This window comes from Lytechinus pictus, chromosome 4, assembly GCF_037042905.1.
Source record: "Lytechinus pictus isolate F3 Inbred chromosome 4, Lp3.0, whole genome shotgun sequence".
In the NCBI taxonomy this organism is placed as follows: domain Eukaryota; kingdom Metazoa; phylum Echinodermata; class Echinoidea; order Temnopleuroida; family Toxopneustidae; genus Lytechinus; species Lytechinus pictus.
The window spans coordinates 18,469,632-18,488,597 of record NC_087248.1 but is presented as its reverse complement, the minus strand read 5'-3'; the positions used below and the strand labels follow the sequence as shown (position 1 = coordinate 18,488,597).

General features: G+C 36.6%; 1 protein-coding gene across 1 annotated transcript in view; it reads right to left on the bottom strand.

Moving 5' to 3' along the window:
* The window catches only part of LOC129258900 (leucine-rich repeat serine/threonine-protein kinase 1-like), a 47,540-nt gene that overhangs the window by 27,279 nt on the left and 1,295 nt on the right, over nucleotides 1–18,966 (bottom strand). Inside the window, exons 2-5 of the mRNA XM_064098545.1 lie at nucleotides 13,461–13,599; nucleotides 7,472–7,616; nucleotides 3,877–4,008; nucleotides 465–2,867 (exon numbers count right to left, since the gene is read on the bottom strand). Coding sequence (XP_063954615.1) covers nucleotides 465–2,867; nucleotides 3,877–4,008; nucleotides 7,472–7,616; nucleotides 13,461–13,599 — 2,819 coding nt within the window. The remainder of the gene's footprint in view (nucleotides 1–464; nucleotides 2,868–3,876; nucleotides 4,009–7,471; nucleotides 7,617–13,460; nucleotides 13,600–18,966) is intronic.

Genomic DNA, 18,966 nt, shown 5'->3' with positions numbered 1-18,966 from the left:
AAAAGTAACAATCGATATACAGTAAAACAACAGTGATATCTTACTAGAATTTACTAAAAAGTTTAGTGAATTCAGTAATCGTAATTATTTGCAATTAGTGCCAACATCATCATCATCATCATCATCATCATCATCATCATCATCATCATCATCATCACTATCATCATCGTCAATACCACCATAATCACCTGCAATGAATTATCAAAAGTTGGCAGGGAATAATTTTGCTTTCAAAATTTGATTAGTATTTTTGGTCATAAGAGGAAAATTCTCAACTAATTTCTGACCAGTCCTATAGAAAAATATGCTAAACAAAAACATTTGGTGTAGCAGTCTTAAAATGTGGAGCATATTGTGAGGGGATACCAAAGATATTATTCCCTGTAAAGCTTACTAAAAAATCTTTAGAGTCTTCAAACAAATCCTCCAAAATGATATTCACATCTAGAGGGACATATACATACATTTGGATCTTCATCCTGCTGCCCGTGTATGGTGACCACCATGGGCTCATCCTCGTCTTCCCCAATGTCATGGGGTGCATCCACAAGCATTCTGGAGATGATCTCCAACTTCTCCAAGCAGTTGTTGGACAAGTCCAGAGTCCTCAGGTTGGCCAACGTCCGATGCCTCCTATGCTTGCAGACCTGGACCAGGCTGTTGGTGGATACTGAAAGAGTCGGCGGCACCATGACGGACTCACGGCTCCTCCGTCTTGATGACGACGATGACGACAACGGCGAGGTGACCAAGTAGCAGGAGGTCTTCGGACTGTAGCACGAGTCCGTGGAATTTGTAGGATTCTCCACGGTAGAGGCTGCCCGTATGAGCCGTGATGAAGTGTTCTTACCTCGAAGAGAGGTCCTTGGTGCAATCACCGAGATGTGCTTGACTCTATTATGGGCTAATTCTAGATCCATCAGACCAGCTGGCAGCTTGCTGATAGAGCAGAGTTCAAGGATTTCATTGTGAGATAGGATGAGTTTGGTAAGCTTTGGAGTCAGGCAAGGTAAACCTGAGGGTATCTGGGAAAGTTTGTTATGTGAAAGATCAAGAATTTCTAAGGAGCTCAATTCATCGATGTTCCCATTTTCTTCTTCTTCGTGCGTGGCATCATACGACCCCATGCTACACAAGCGATGACGCTTCATGTTGACAAAGGAATACCGCCGTGGGGGAGTGTGCGACCCCGACTCCACTCCCTCAGAGTCTGGAGCCGACATTGCCCCTGAGGAAATCTGACGTTTCATCCCCCTAGAAGGGGTCGATTGACTCTCCAAGCCTGCCTCGTCAAGCGTAGGGCTGCTACGGGATTTCCCACCTTTGACTGCTGACGATTCTTTCTTTGAATCAGCCATGAGCGCCATGGGGAGAGACATCTGACTTGTCTTCTGGTTGCATCCTATGTGATTCTCATCAACAATTCCTGGAGTCTCCAAGTGGCAGCTCATATTGACACCACCAACAGAGTCCATCTGATAACTTGGTAATTCTTCTATCCTGTTCCGACTAAGATTGAGCATTTTCAGCTTAGGTGACATCCACATCTCAAAAGGCATGTGCGTAAGCCGATTGTTTTGAAGGTAAAGGTTTTCCAGACAAGGTAATGAGAAGATGTCCGGTGGCAAGGTACTTATTCTATTGTGCTCTAGGTGAATATGCTTGAGCAATGGAGCGTTCCACTGATCCAGAGCGAATACATCAGATCCTTCTGAAAAGCTGCTCTTCCTTGAGCATTGTTCTCCCACTGCGGCTCCATCAGGGAGCCTACTAATTTTGTTCCTACTGGCATTTAGATGCTGCAAGGATGGCAGCTGGAATACAACCAGAGGAATCCGACTAAGGCTGTTATCAGAAATGTCAATGCGTGTGATGGTCGCGACTACGTCATGAATCCCTGATTCAGGAACGGGGTAATGTCTCAGAGCTGGGTTATGCCGAAAACCAGCCTCCACCAACCAATCTACATTAATGTCTGTTAAGTTGTGATCATGCCAGTCAATGGTGACGGCAGTATCAAATGTTCCAAGCGTGCTCACAGATCGCTTGATACTAGCAACTGTTTTCCTGCGATCTAAGATTCCACCCTTGCGTCTTTCACCTGGATTTGAGTCCTGCCTTCCAAAACGGGACCTCTGCATTGATGCAGTTTCCCGCGATCCCTTCCCAAACTTGATCGTCGATTCATCCAAATCCACGCTACTACTCCGCGAGCATTCCAAAAAGTAGTTTTTGAACTTGCTGAGTGGTTTGTCTCCAATCACAAAGTCTGGATCTGGATGCACACCAGTGTGTGCCAGAATACTAGTCTTGACATCATTGTGAACTGCCAATGTAGCAGCCATCAAGGCCTTATCATCAACATCACGCGCACCTTGCCTCAGAAGCATATTGATGATGTCAATGTTGTAATCGTTGGCACTGCATGCTTCATAGAGCAGCGAGGAATCCTCTTCTGCAAAGAACATCTTCTCTGTCACCTTTCCTGAATCCTTCTCCTTCCCTGAATCAAAGAGGCACTGTATGGACTTGATGGGAAGGTTGACATCAGCACCATGCCTGAGCAGAAGAGCAACGATCTCAGTATCGCCCTTCATGACAGCACTGTGCAACGGCGTCTGCCCAAGCACCGTGTAGCAATCAACATCCACATAGGACTTCTTCTTGAGCGTTGCGTAGGAATGTCTCGCTGTCCCCGAAGGTTGGTACTCCAGGAGAATGCGGACCACTTCCGGGTGTCCTGCCATGCAGGCTAGGTAGAGAGCGGTCTGCCCGTTGATGTTTCTCTGGTTGATATAGAAGGGCAGGTTGCCCTTGTAGGACTTGAAGGTGATGCCGGAGGTTCCAAGGTCGGACTCGCAGATGCTCTGGTGAAACAAACAGACCAAAACAACCACAAATCAATCTAAATATGGCAGTATGCTTGATATTCAAAGTAATCATTTTAAAAATGTTTAACAGAAAATTAATAACAAGAAACTCTAATTGCGATATCAATATTTCATGGTTTGGATATTCTTTGTTCACTTCATGTCAAGGATTACTTTGCAAATATCCCAACATATAACCAGGGGGCAATTTATGGCTCACTGAATTTCATATTCTTGTTTTTCATTTATAACCTTTATTTTATATTTGCCATCAACTTTTTACAATGTAAGTGAAAACCTGATATAAATTTCCAAACAAAATAAAGATCTCAAAATCTGCTTATAGTACCAATTGTCATTCTTACACCCGATTTACACCTAGAACAATGGATATGGATCATTAATCCTGCTGTTGTGTGCTTGTTGAGTGTACATTGAGTCAAAGAATGCTAGCTGGTATTTTTGGTAATGATTCCTATAGTACATGTACATCTGGGGCTGATCTTTGCCAGGACCATCATTCATTTTACCACTTTACTATAATGTGCCATATGAGACTCCTTTCAAATGAATACCTGCGAACCTATCTTATTCATCTGTTAAATTGAACGAAAAGTGTTGCTTAAAATGACGTAGCACCTATATATGCCATTAAATAAAACTCGATTTAAAAACGAGATGAATAATGTTAACAGTTTTAAAAAAATAAATTTTAGAAATGTTCCTCCTACGGTACATCATATGAATGAGTGACAGGAAAGACAGCCCTTGCAAAGACCCTGGTCCTCTTTCGTAAGGACCTGTTACAAGAACAAATGGACAACTTCTATAACAACTTTCTATCAGCCAATCAGATTGAATGATTTCAGTAGCTTTTAACTGTTACTGCAAATTCTTATCATAAGTTTTATAAAACAGGTACTAAATCATGCAATCGGCTTATCTGCTTTAGAACAAGATATCCTGAAGTTCTTAGTCAAATAACAGATTAAAGTGTACTCCTTACCGATTCTTCGACAGCCGTCTTATAGTCGAACTCCAGAAGGAGTTTGACCAAGGCGGGGTAGCCTTCTTTGGCAGCAGCATGCAGCGGGAGCTCCATGTCCTGTGTCTGCTCACTAGCCATACCTGGAAACCTCTGAAAAAAATATATAATTGATTGAATATAACCACATTCACAATGTAAACAATGAAACTCTTGCTCCTCAGGGAGTGGAGGATGTGTATACATCATGTGTGTGAATAGGACACAGTACTTGGGAAACTTTAAGTAGCATCAGCAAAATTTTTGATCTTTTGTTCTCAACACAAAAAGAAAACTTGAAGAATTACCTCAAAATTTTTCGCTACCAACCGCAGCCTTCCTCAGCGAAGTGACCCGATTTGACCTTATTAGTGACGTAGTGATCGATGAACAAAAGTTCAAAATTTCCTTATTTTCAACCAACACTGATGAAGTTTCATGATCATCTTTTCATTTAATAGCAGTAGAGAATACCAACCCCAATTTAGATTCTTACCTATCCACACATGAGTGCTATTCCCCCCGAAATGATAGCAGAGCGGAACAGGTTACCTTTGAGTGTTATAGGAAGTTTATCAACAAACTTATTTTTCAAAAAATATAAGGAAACATTGGTCAGCTAAGAAAATTGAATTCAACCCCCAATAATTTTTCAACAGTCCATGCAGTTCAGCTGCACAGAGCCAATGAATATCACAGAACTTGGTCATCTTGGTGGCTGCAGAGGGGCAAAGTTAATATTATGCCTACTTCTAAGATAAGATCAAGAGGGAATAAAGGGGGGGGGGGAGGGGGTGAACTCTTGCATGCAGCAAAGCTGCTAAAAGATAATTGATGACTTGTTTGGTGACCTATCAGGTGGGTGTTTCATAAAGCTTTACGTATGATACAAATGACTTTACGCATGACTGGTGATCCTTTCTTGTGCTATGTGATATCCCTATGTAATTGAGTTATGACCTAAGAACATGTTCCTGTCGTGCGTAAAGTTGTGCGTAACTTTACGAACAGCTTTATGAAACGGCCCCCAGGACCTATATGTATCTTCTTTCAGACTTACATGTATATAAAATATAACATATATGTGCACCTAAAATAGGAAGTCTGCCCAAATATAAAGCAGTTAAAGAAAAACATATTTTTCTCTTTTTTCTAAGCATACTATGTACATGTATTGATATTATAATAATTGTGGAAGTTTGTGCTTTGTAATGTTGTCTGACCTAACCCACAAAACAATTTAGGGAATACCGTTTGTAAGTTCTTGGAATTGCTGTCTTCTCAAAACAATGATATACATGTACAATTGATTAAAACTACGATACGAAAGCATTTTAACATCCTGTTGGGTTTACAATACAGATCAATGAATGAAAGTGAAAGCTCATGGTGTACATGTGGTAATCATGTATCTGTATACATGTAAACCTTCAAAAATAAACAACTGGAGTTGGCAAACAGTCAAAATCCCGAAACAAATTGCTGAAATCCAAACATCTAACTTTCGAGGAAGCAACAGGAAAGAGCTAACTTTCCCTACTTCCTTCCGTTCGAACTGAAGTTTCATTCGATAATAATGTTCTTTGTTTTTGAAGAGATCTTAAAAGATCAGAATAGATGTATCATACTGCAACGGGAATGTCAGATTACGCGTTGCTTATTTCTTAATTTCTGGGGAGTTTTCAATAGCCTTACCCCATTTTTTCTGACATGCCCTGACCCCACTTTCTCTAACATCCCATTTTCTAAACCAATTTTGTACATTCAGCATTCTCATTCTTGTTTTTTCAATGAGTATTCATCACTTCACTGTATAAATGCCTTTTTTTACAGGAGATGTTTGTCCAAATTCCATTCTCTGGTTGGCATTTATTCTCCTGAATATTCATGCGTCTTCACAAATGGCTGCCTTTCATCGTGCAAAAAATTAGATTAACTTCTTTCAAATATCATTAAAAATCTCTATAGGGTAATAAGCAGGGTAATAAATAATAGTAAAATTTGTTATCTCAAAGAATAATAGGAGTAGATTTAGCCTCTATCGAATCCCACTGTACAGATCAGATCTTAGGAAAAGTCCGCTTGATTATGAAAGACACTTCTCATCCACTTAATCATTACTACTCATTCAATCGTTCTAGCATAAGACTTCGTCCCACTCCAACCCGCCTTTCCCGTTTTAGAAATTCATTCATACCCGACTCTATTCACAAATTCAATTCACAAGCTCAACGTTAAATAAACTTCTGTTCCCAGCGAAATGATGAACTTATGTACTGATATCCCGGAAAGTTTCATGATAATGATAATAGTCATATAAAAGCAATAGTAGTGATGATGATGGCAACAATAATAATAATGTCAATAATAATTATAACAATATTTGAATGCTAATAATTTTGATAAGTATTCTGGATGACTCAAACTTTTGCAAATGTTTTGTTGTATTTGCTTCATACCTGTGTAACTTATTTGTTTCTTTGTTTGATTTTGTTCATGCATGTCTAATGTATATTACACCAGTGGAAAACAAATTTCTTTGTAATCATGTTTGCGAAGACAAAATAAATATCTTGTATATCTTGTATACATATCTTGTATATCTTGTATATCTGTTTTAGGGCCATTCTCGGGGGGGGGGGGATGATGCATGTGCACTGAATCTAGAGTAATTTATGCATAATATCTGGATAAACCATGGATTAAAAAGTAGAAACACCATTAAAAATGTGGGTCTTAGTATTTAACAGAACATGTAAAACTTGTATTTGATGTACATCTGTTCAAGTACTTAAGGCAAGATGCATCCACATACATGTACAGGATATCAGTGTATAAGCAATGACATTGAAATTTATTCTTAACATAAAAGACAAAGAGGGTGAGTGGGAACTTTCATTGTCAGGAAAATGCTTTATAATTGTGACGCAGATGGAACCAAAAATAAGCTACTGTTGATGAAACATCTAAATTTACAATTTCCTGTTATTGCTGTCACCAAGGAGGAGTTTACGTACAATAATGCAACTTAAATATTTGGTTACTTTAAAGCCAAAATTATGTTGTTACAGTTAGCCAAATTTTTTTTAAATTAGTGATTATCACCATACATGCAGATAATTCTGACATTGTTTAATTGAGCCAAATACTGTGAAATTATGTAAAAACAGATGGAAACCAAGTAACTTTCGAAAACAATAAAAATCATCAATCATCACAAAGAGACCCACATGCATCCAGGCATGCTACTGAAAAAAAAGACCTGTCTTAATGGCATATAGTAGTGGCTTGTATATTATTAGTGTACAATTACAATTTTCTATAAGTATAATCAAAGTAATTTGGCACATATTTATTCTTATTTTAACAACTTCTTGGTATTATTATTATTTATTTACTGTTTACCACATTTGGAAAATCGGCTCTCAAACTCGAGAGTGCATATCTCTGAAATTGGAAACTTCGATATTAGATACAATCTCCCCAAATGAGAGTCTCCAACATCGGCAGCGTGTCTCTACTAAAAAACAACAACAAAGAAACAAATTAACTCAATCATTATAAAGTTAACACAAACCTTAAGCAAAGTTTCGGCCACTTCCAGGTAGCCATATTGGCAAGCGGCGTAGAGGGCGGTTATCTTACTCTCCTGGTTGGGTCGTCCATCCGCTCCGCAGCGCAACAAGAACTTGACGACATCCAGGTGTCCTCCTTGTGCTGCCCTGTTGATAAACACAGACAAGAAAGTTGAAAATGCTTAACCTCCAGAGATACAGTATATCGTATAGGTTATACAGTTGTGCTCAAAAGTTAGTGAATCCCACCACAAAATGCACTCCTTCATGCCGAGTGTTGAATGTAGGCTACAACACTACAATGTTCGGCAAGCCCAGAATTACAAACTTTATTGAATATAATATTTATCATCCGACTTCACAATGGAATATCTACAACATAACAGAACTTGGAACACTTTCAGTAGGTTATATTTTCTGATGGGGTTCACTAAATTTTGAGCACCACTGTACATGAGGCTGATTAATAAGGCTGGGAGCCGTTTCATAAAGCTGTTCGTAAGTAAAGAGCGACTTTAAGAACGACTGGTGAACCTTTCTTACGCGCTTAACCATCGGCAATGAATATCCCATTTACCACAAGAAGGATCACCAGTCGTTCTTAAAGTCGCTTTTAACTTACGAACAGCTTTATGAAACACCCACCAGTTCCTAAGTTACACATGACTGGTGATCCTTTCTTGTGGTATTAAAATGATACACCCTTGAAGGTCTAGTCCACCCCAGAAAAATGCTGACTTGAATAAACAGAGAAAAATCAAACTACATGTAGCATAGTGTGGAAAATCTCATCAAAATAGGATATAAAATAAGAAATATGACATTTTAAAGTTTCATTTATTTTTCACTAAACAGTGATATGCACAACTAGGTGAGTCAGTCGATGCTGTCCATCACTCACTATTTCTTTTGTTTTTTATTGTTTGAATTATACAATTTTTTTTTTCATAGATTTGACAATAAGGACCAACTTGACTGAACCATGTAGTATTAAACAATGCTTACTCCACATGTTCAGGGAGGAATTAATCATTGTATCATTGACGATGAGGAGAAAATTAGAATATTTCATATTTCATATAATAAAATACAAAAGAAATAGTGAGTGGATGACGTCATAGTCTCCTCATTTGCATACCAGCCAGGATGTGCATATATTACTGTTTTGAGAAATTAAGCGAAACTTTAAAATGTCATAACTTTCTTATTTTACATCCGATTTTGATGAAATTTTAAGTGCTATGCTTGTTGGATTTTTCTCTTTTTATTCAAATCAACTTTTTGTTGGGGTGGACTTGTCCTTTGAGTTCATTGGTATTGATTTAGCTCCTAAGAAAGGATCCCCGGTGGTACGTAAGAAATGAACAGCTTAATGAAACACCGACCTGGGCTTCGTAACACAAATGTTTGCGATGAATTGCAAATATGAAAGAACCGCACAGATTGGTTCTCAGTCAGTATTTTAAACAGAGTGCGCGTGCAACGATGATCTTGATTGGTCATTGGTATTTAGCGATTGATTGCAAACCTTTGTGTTACGGAGCCCAGGTGGATGTTTCATAAAGCTGTTCATTTCTTACTTATCTATGACGAAACTAGTTTAACGTGTAATGAGAACAGTCAAAGCGATCTTCCAAACTGGTTCAGAAAACCACCTTGCGATGTAGTTTTGAAGAACGCTTTGCCTCGTTAAACTGGTTTAAGCATTATTGAGGACACAACCGTTCTTCGAGAAGCGATCTTCACACCGTGTGGAGAATGCCTACGCTGCGGTTTCAAATTTCGTGCGAAAATGAGAGCGTACCCATGGCTAAAAGATCGATTTCCGTGAAGTGGTTTTGAAAACCAACTTTGGGTGATCAAATTGGAACGCTAGCAGTGCGATCTTCCAAACTGGTTTCCTGAATCGGTTTCCAGTAAACTAGTTTTTAGGTTTAAATTGAGAACGGTGTCACTGGTGACCCTTTATTGGGAGCTAAATTAATACCAATGAAATCGAGGCTCCTATAATAGTGATTGATCATTGGGCTGATATCTACAATTGATTAAATTGGTTATTGTTTATAATCAATTATACAAACTAGCTCTTCTTCGATCAATCGCTAAGCTTTGTGTTACGGGGCACAGATCTTCTTTCTGACACAAGTAATGGTATCGTTTAACTTCATTCAAGGTCTATATTTTTTTCTTGCATAGCTGCGATCATAATTGCAAACCTTTATGTTAGACAGGAATATCCAAAGATTTTGAAGTTTATCGGTCGCTCAAATGCTGCAATAACGTTAGTTCAGATCTGGACGTTAGTTTGGAAAAACCTATACTCTCATCCACACACTACTACTTCAGTCCTATCTCTTTTCACCTTAGTAGGAGAAGGTGAAAAGAGAGAGGACTGATGTAATGGTGTGTGGGTGAGGGTAGGATTTTTCAAACAAAATAACTACTAACGTCCAGATCTAGACTACAATTACGATGACTACGGACATAAGTGTCCATTTGCTTTTAGAAGTTGACACTGAACTGGAGGCAAAATAATCATTTTTTTTACTTATTGCAAAGCATCTTCATGTTATGTTGCTTATGAAATAAACTTGTCAGGGTTTCCTCTTGAAACACTATTGCATGCATTAACAGCATGTAAATGCTCTAAAGATCTGGGCCCCGTCTTACAAAGAGTTACGATTGATCCAATCAATCGTAACTCTATGAAAATCCATCAGTTGTCATAATCTTTTCTACCCGAAATGTGCAAAATGTCCTTGGTAAACAAAGAACACACCTAACTGACAAGAAATCAATGAATTTGTGGATATACATCTAGAAAAAATTTGAGCAAACATGCATTTCATATGTTGGCTTTGCTGGCTTTCCATAGTTACAATTGATCGGATCATTCGCAAGTCTTTGTAAGATGGGGCCCAGATTTGCAAACCTATGTACACAAAGTTACTCAATCACTTTTAAAAGGATATATCTCACTGAACACCAAACAATCGCAAACGCATGTAACAAGTTTTGGATTCACCATATTTTAAGAGCACAATTCATGGACAATATAAATTGAATGAATGCAACAAAGATCTACCAAGGGCCTTCATCCAGTTTGTAATATCACATTCACTCTAAGTTATATTTTAAATAAGCTGGAGGGGGGGGGGGTTGATTATTTGAACCCTAGCGTGCAGCAATAGTTATTTGGTTTGCATTTTGATATGTGATTCATGTTAATGTTTTTAGCTTAAGAAAACTGATTTTATTCACTCTAAAAGTGATCTGCTGCCCCAAAGCAATTTCAAAGCTTATCAAAATTTATCAACAATAACCCATAAAATTACATGAAAGCAGAGAGAAGAAATTCACAGAAAAATTAAACAAATAAGGAGAAAAACAAGGTTTGGAGTTTGGGTTCACTCAAGCATGAGATGTGAACACGGTGAAATCTCGTAGAAAGAAGATTTATTCTTCCAGAATGCAACACAGAACTCAATCACAATTCTAGGATATTATTTTTTCATTCTGGAAAGCTTATTTTTTATTTTTACTTTTTGAAGACAGAATTAGTCTTAGCCATTTACAGAGAACATTCCTTTGTAACCTATTGTTGATTTTAGGGGATTTTGAGTCACAAAAAAGTAAAAATGTAATCTAATCTACCCTCATTCCTGGCACTGATTCTTTATTAAAGCTAATTACTACTCCTATCACAAACAGCACATTTTTTTTTTTTGAAACAACACATGCAAAAAATATCCCACAATCAATAAGCACTCCTATTTATTAGCTGCTTATTAATAATTTTTAGGGTATTAATTACATTTATTTAATTTCAAGTGTATCGAAAGTGAAATTAATCAATGCTATGAGGACCCCATTCTCACTGGAGATAAAATATCTACAGTGGAAAGAGGGCTAACCTTTTTCACCAGTTTAGTCTGCATAATACAGCAGATCGAGGGAGAAAATCGACAGTTTCCGTACATTGATGAGAAATATCATATGCATGATCAATGACAGTTAACCGAAGATGTGAAATGAAGTACATAAATGTTTAAAGCCAATATCTGTATGATTTGTTATCGCAGTATTCAAATGATTTTCGAGAGTTATGTATTTTGGAACCAAATATCCATAAAATCACAAAATAGTATGGACCAGAGTAAACTGTGAAATTAGAGGCAGAACACCACATAAAAAAGTTTATAAAGTCAAGAAACATGTCTAAAGTTCACCTTGATCATCATGCAGAAAATAAATCCATAGGGGGTTTATAAACACACTTCACCAATTACGCTTACTTTCCACTTTCATGCTATTTGATCACACAGAAAATGAAAAGTGAAAATATAAAAAGCAGATAACACTCGAGACATTAACCTACCTTGTGGATCCTTAATTGCCAGCATTCAATAAAAAGAAGACAATTACAAACATTTAAATTAATTAATGAAGACGCATGAATCTTAAATGAAATTCAGAATGATTATTCCTTATTTTCACTTTCAAGATCTTTTGCAATGTTCCCTCATAAATGAAATTTCCAAGCGAGACAAAAAGGAGACAATCATTAAACATTTAAAATGATTAATGATTAATGAAGACACATGAATCTTTAATTAATGAATTCAGAATGACGATTGCTTATTTTCACTTTCAAAATCATTTCTAATGTTCCCTCATAAATGATACTTTTGTACTATCTTTGTTTTGTATTGCTTTGGTATTTTCTTTAAATCCTGCTTTTCTTATTCCCCCACCAATGCTGGTGAAATCATGTTTACAAGCAGAAGCCAAAAAAAAAAGAGGGGCAATCAACCCCTCATGATTTGTCAAGCATTTATAAGATAAAAGAAAAAGGGGGAAAAGAAGAGAAAAGAGAGGAAGAAAAAGAAATGAAAATAAAGTCACGCATCTGGGTCCTGCAACTCCGTTGTCCCTGTTATTAAAGGTCAAGTCCACCCCAGAAAAATGTTGATTTGAATAAATAGAGAAAAATCAAACTAGCATAATGCTGAAAATTTCATCAAAATCGGATATAAAATAAGAAAGTTATGGCATTTTAAAATTTCGCTTATTTTTCACAAAACAGTGATATGCACATGCAACTCAGTGACATGCAAATGAGTCAGTCAATGATGTCCATCACTCACTATTTGTTTTGTTTTTTATTGTTTGAATTATACAGTATTTCATTTTTTACAGATTTGACCAAATGAACCGACTTGACTGAACCATATAGTATCAAACAATGGTAATTCCACATGTTCAGGGAGGAATTAATCACCGTTTCACTTGACAGTGAGGAAAAAATTTGAATATTTTTTTATTTCCTATGATAAAATACAATAGTGAGTGGATGACGTCATCAGTCTCCTCACTTGCATACCGACCAGGATGTGCATATGACTGTTTTGTGAAATTGAGCCAAACTTTAAAATTTCATAACTTTCTTATTTTACATCTGATTTTGATGAAATTTTCAGTGTTATGCTTGTTGGGTTTTTCTCTTTTTATTCCAATCAACTTTTGTTGCGGTGGTCTTGTCCTTTACTTGAGAAATGATTATGTCCACTTTCAGGTTGTCGCCCCCCCCTCAAAAGACCCTGGGGCTGACCACCCCTGCAATTACATAAACATTCCAATACTTGTAATTCTCACTAAATACGTGGGCTAAAGGAGAAAAAGTAGGAATTACAATGAGAATATGAATATAAGAATAAGTACATAATAGTTCAATTCAAGCAGAGGAAAAAATTGAAATGATTTTCTTGTTAGATTTTTTTGTTAGACCAACATTGATTTTAGTCAGTTGTTTATACTTCAACTTAGAATCTCTTGACATAAATTACACACAAGATGGACTCATGTGTAAGTAACAATTTTCCATCCATTTAGCCAAGAGCTAATATACCCAATTGTTATATGATAATATGCAAATTATTAATCATACAATTGTAGAAACTGAAATTGAAGAAGATACAGTATGAAGCTTACTTGTAGAGAGGAGTTTCCTTGTAGTTTTTATTGATTGCACTGAAACCCAGCTTCTTAAGAAGAAACTCTAACTTGCGTATGTCTGAACATGCCTCCAGTAGGTCCAGCTCAAGCTCCGCCTGGAGTTGCTCTCGTTCAGCTGCACAAATGAACAACAAATAAAACGTTATTCTACTTAAATAAGCTTTCACATAGAATGCAATCATGGTCATTTACAGGGATTATTTTGACATTTTTAAAGGGCTGTTGGGGACATTTTTGGGCCTAAATCAAATTGCACTAGGACCCATTTATATTTTACGCTACATGTACGATATGTAACATGACATAAATTAATTAGATTATCTTGGGCTGATATGAACACAACGTGGTACATCAATCTTTTCCTCATTGAGATTTGTCTCTGTATCCACGTGTACACATACAGTCTATTAATGAGACTCACATGGAAATCTTGCGTCGGTGAGTCAGCGACTATTTATGATCCATGTGTTACAGGCAAATACTACAGTGTGGTATGGGTCTGGGAAAAGAAAATTATAGAGTTTGCTCTGATTTAGGAACTACATCCCTTTTCATATTCTTTGTATGTCGACAAAGTCGGAAGACTTCTATTTTGACATCACTGTAATACTATCTGATTTCAGTTACTGATGATGAAAAATTAAAGGACAAGTCAAACCAACCAACAAGGTGATCTGAATAATGTTATGTTATACCGAGGTTTTTTACCTGACTGCTAAGAAAGCACGAATGCCTGTGAGCAAGCAACCAGGGGACCAATGGCTTAAGGTCCTCTCCGAGGGACCTGGTAATGAGGATAAATGCCTTACCAAAGGGCTGTCACCAAACTTAATTGTTTCGTAAGACAGCATACAGTTTAGCTGAATTTTTGCAAAATTGTTATTTATGCTTGGCATGAGGGAGCCAATGATAGATCTCATTCTATCATGCAAAACATGGTTTGATAAATTATTGAATTTTCATTGACCATTACGCTTGCTGGATTTTAAAAAAATTCAAATCAAAGTTGTTCAGGATAAAAACTCCATGTCACAGTAGAGTTATAACATGTATGTCTAAAACCACAAATTAATATACATGTATAATTATGTAGTATAAATAATCACTGTTATATAATGTGTGAGTACACAGAACAGTTCCCCACATAATATTCCTTCATCCAAATAAAATGTCCCTATTTTCAGCAGAGCAACAAGCTATTAAACATGTCTCATTTTCAATCTTAGACAAAGAACTCACAATTCATTCAGACTCCCAAAATGACATGACTTGCAAAAGTTTACATCCTACAGAAATATACTAAAAAGATCTAACAAATCCCCATAATTGCACTTGTAAATTACCACAACAGAAGATTTCAAAAATTATTTTTGATTTAATTATTTTTTTAAAATTAATCCATCTATCCATCCATCCACCCACCCACCCAATCCCTCGCTCGTTTGTTTGTTCATTCATTCATTTTTATTTGAGGTTGAGAATTCACTATAAAGTAAATGTTTTTCACATGTTTTTTTTTTATTCTACAAAATTTAACCTTTTATGAAATTGAATAACACATAAACATTATATTCCTCATGTAACATCTCATAAATAATTATCAGTTTAAGATGTTTGAAAATGTAAATAAAAGTGAAATGAAATAAAGTTTCAAAGAAAGCAAAAAAACACATTTCAATATTTGAAAAACGTCATTGCTAAATGTAGTATACAATTATTTCCTGAACCATAACAAAGCTATACTTCTTATATTTTTATGATGTTCTTGGGCTAATGGGAATGTCCTAGCCTGACTGAGTACTACTTCAGTAGCATGATGGACACTGCTCAAGGATCTAGAATAATTTGAACAAGCCTTTTCCTCGACTAACCATTGCCATGAATTTAGCATACAACCTTTATAAATCATTAATACAGGAAATAGACATCAATATTTTAATCGCTTTATGATTTTACACATAAAATAGTATTCCCTCCCTCTCTGTAATGGAATCACACATACTAAATGTTTTTTTTATTGGAAATGAATATTTTTTCCCCTTTAATCTCTGCCCCATACCATTTTCTCTCTACCCATCTCTATGTCACTCTCTCCTGAATTCTTCCCTTTACCCCTTCTCCCTTCTACTTTCCCCATCTGTCTCTTTCTCTCCCTCAATTATTCTCTACCTCTCTCCCTCCTTCTGCTTTTCTTTTCCCTATCCCCTCACCCAGTGGTAGATCTTGCTATTTGCTAAGAGGGGGGTTTGACAAGTAGGTGTTTGACCCAATAACGAAGAGCTGCAATGTAATGAGACCTACCCCCCCCCCCCCGTAGATCCGCCACTGTTCTGCTTGCGCGACTCTCGTAAACAGGGAAGGGGTGTTGGAGTTTGATCCCACACTCCTTGATTCTTTTCAGGGAGCCCGAGGTGGGGGTTTAAACCCCTACTCCCCCCAGATCTGCCACTGCCCCTCTCTCTCTCTCTTTTCCCCTCCCCTTTCTCTGTGTCTCTCTTCTCAATGTTAAATGTCACGGGGGCGGAAGAGGAGGAAGATGAGTCACGGGTAAGTCATTACAGAGCGGCAGCCAAAAAAAAATCCCTGCCTGCCTTCCCTCATAATTAACAGCCTATCGGTAACGTCAACAAGGGCTTAAGCTTTAGATTCATCACAGTACACACAGTTTTATTTACAGCACTCCAAAGATAATACCAATTAAAACAAAACACATTTCAATAAAAACAAAATAAAACCCCCAAGAAAGTTTGGTAGAAAGTTAATAATTTTTAGCAGTTCAATGCAGTATTACAGTTATGTCAATAACTATGCCAAACTTTCAAACTATGATTAACTTATCACATAACGATTGACCGCATTTGCTATTAAAGTACAAGTTGTAAATTTTAATTTTAATTGATTTTGAACTCATGTTAAAAAACTTTTCCTTATCACGAATGATCAATTTCACCTTGATTTAAAGGGTAATGATTACCGGTAGTGGTAGACATATCTAGCTAAAGAACGACTGGCATAAAACCCTTAACAAGTGGAACGCTGTACTGGCAATTTCACCTGCATTGCACAATTCAATATAGCAGCATTGTTGTCTTTGTGAAATAGAAATTATCAAACATTTCTAGCTTTTTCTTTACCCTTTTGAACAATAATCCAATGCTGTAGATGCCTTTATAAATATATTCAGAGGCCTTAACGCCCATCTTATTAGCTGTGGAAATTTTGGTGCCCTTATACTCCCCCCCCCCCCATTTGTGCTGGAATAAAGAAATGTGCCCTTTAGCTAATGGGCCTTGTCCTAAAATATTCAATACAAGGGCTTGGAATTTGAAATTATGAGGTGTATGCCTTCCATACTATAAGAACTAAACTGATACTGGACAACGCAGATATGTAACTTCTTGCATCTATGGTGCACGTATACGGACAATACGAATATTGATATCATCAGCAAACTATGTTGATGCCATACTATATTCAAGTTATGGGAACATTATCTAGGGAAACCAATCAAAGTAAGAAAAATTTATACATGTAGTTGTTATGTACTGCACTTTATCTTATTTTTATGCCCACTCTAAACATTTGTTTCTCAAATTGAAAGTACTTGTTGCTATATATAAGCTTAATAAATTCCTAATAGGATAAATCCTCTTCAGATATGTTGACACATCAATAATTGTTAATATCATTCCATATTGAGATCCATAATTAATAACAATATCTGTCATAAATATAACTCTCATGCATGTACATGTATATTAAAATGAAAGAAAACTTTCATTTTACTGTCAAACATAATACACCTTTTGTATGGAATGCACTTCCTCAATATATACGTCAAACTAGTAATTTCAATTGTTATAAAAGGAAACTATAAAAACTTATAAAAAAAAACTAACCTACATGCAATCCCTATTCATGTAATTATTCATACAATAATATTTAACCTTTCACCCCCTCTTAACTTAATTTTATGTTTATAAAATTTTGTAAAAGTTGTAAAATTCCTTTGGCGCGATAGCTCAGTCGGTAGAGCGGGGGATTCGTATTCTGGTGACCCGGGTTCGATTCCCACTTGGTGCGCTAGTGCCCTTTGGTAAGGCATTAATCCTCAGTACCAGGTCCTTCGGAGAGGACCTTAAGCCGTTGGTCCTCTGGTTGCTTGCTTACAAGCATTTATGCTTTCTTAGCAATCAGGTAAAAAATCACCACCTTTATTTTGTATTGCTTTATGATTAAAAACCTCAACAATTGTCAATTGTACAAATATTCAATTCCAGTTTGGGGCACAGCCTTGACAAGTTCAAGTCTTATTCTAACTTTTGCAGAGACCCAATTCCATATTGGATTATTTTTTCCTTGTATGGGAAATCAATTCCCTTTTTGTGTTTTCATAACTTGTATTGTATGTAAATGTAAATTCTTGTAAATTTGTATCATTTTATTGAATGTAATGAATTAATCTTGAATCTGAATATATGGAGGTATGATTACTGCTCATGACACAGATAATGCTGGCACTCCAAGTGACCTATTAATATTCCTGAAAAAGTATCAAAATATTACGTACATCCTTAACAAGCTCGTCATATGATTTCCTCCTTTTTTATGATTTCCTTCGTACTACAGAATCGAGCCTTCCCTTATTAAACCTCACCAAATTAAAGCTGAACAGTAGTGCAGTGCAAAAATAGAGGAATTTGCCATTGAAGGGAGTGCAGATAGTGCACATCAAACATTTATAAAAGAAGTACAAAGAGGACTAGAAGATGGGGAAGAAAAAGAGGGGAGGTGAAGATTAGGAGGAAGAGGAAAAGAAGAAGAAAAAGGAGGAGAAGAAGAAAAAGGAGGAGGAGAAAGAAGAAAGAGGAGAAGAAAGAGGAGGAGAAGAAGAAGAAGAAGGAGGAGGTGGAGGAGAAGAAGGAGACAAAGGAGAAAGAGAAGGAGGAGGAAGAAGAAGACAAGAATATCAAAAGGGGAGGGAAGATGTTGAACGAGGGGGAGAACATGGATGAGGAGGATTGGACAAGAGAAAGCAAGAAAAGAAAATACAACTAACAAGTAGAAGTAGAACAGAATTATATCATGAGTAAACAAAAATAACAATAAAATATTTAATAAGAATATGATTGCCAGCAGCTGTAGGAGTTGGTTGCAGGGGTGGTTGTGTAGTTCCAAACAATGATAACAAAGAGGTAGTTGGTCCAAACAAGTTTTTTCATCTTTCAATGAATGAATGAATGAATTAATTAATCTTTTTTTCGTTTCAATACCAATATTTACAACATCAACAGTAAATCAAGTAGCTGTTTGTAATGTACGTGTAAAAAATATTTGTATCTAAAGGAACTGTTGCTGCGCTAGCGCCATGAGCGTCTCTGGACGGTGTGCGCGCTCAATAAGATATCACTATTATTATTATTATTATTATTGCAATACAAGTAAATAGCAAAGAACAAAAGTAAATAACAAGGTCCAAACA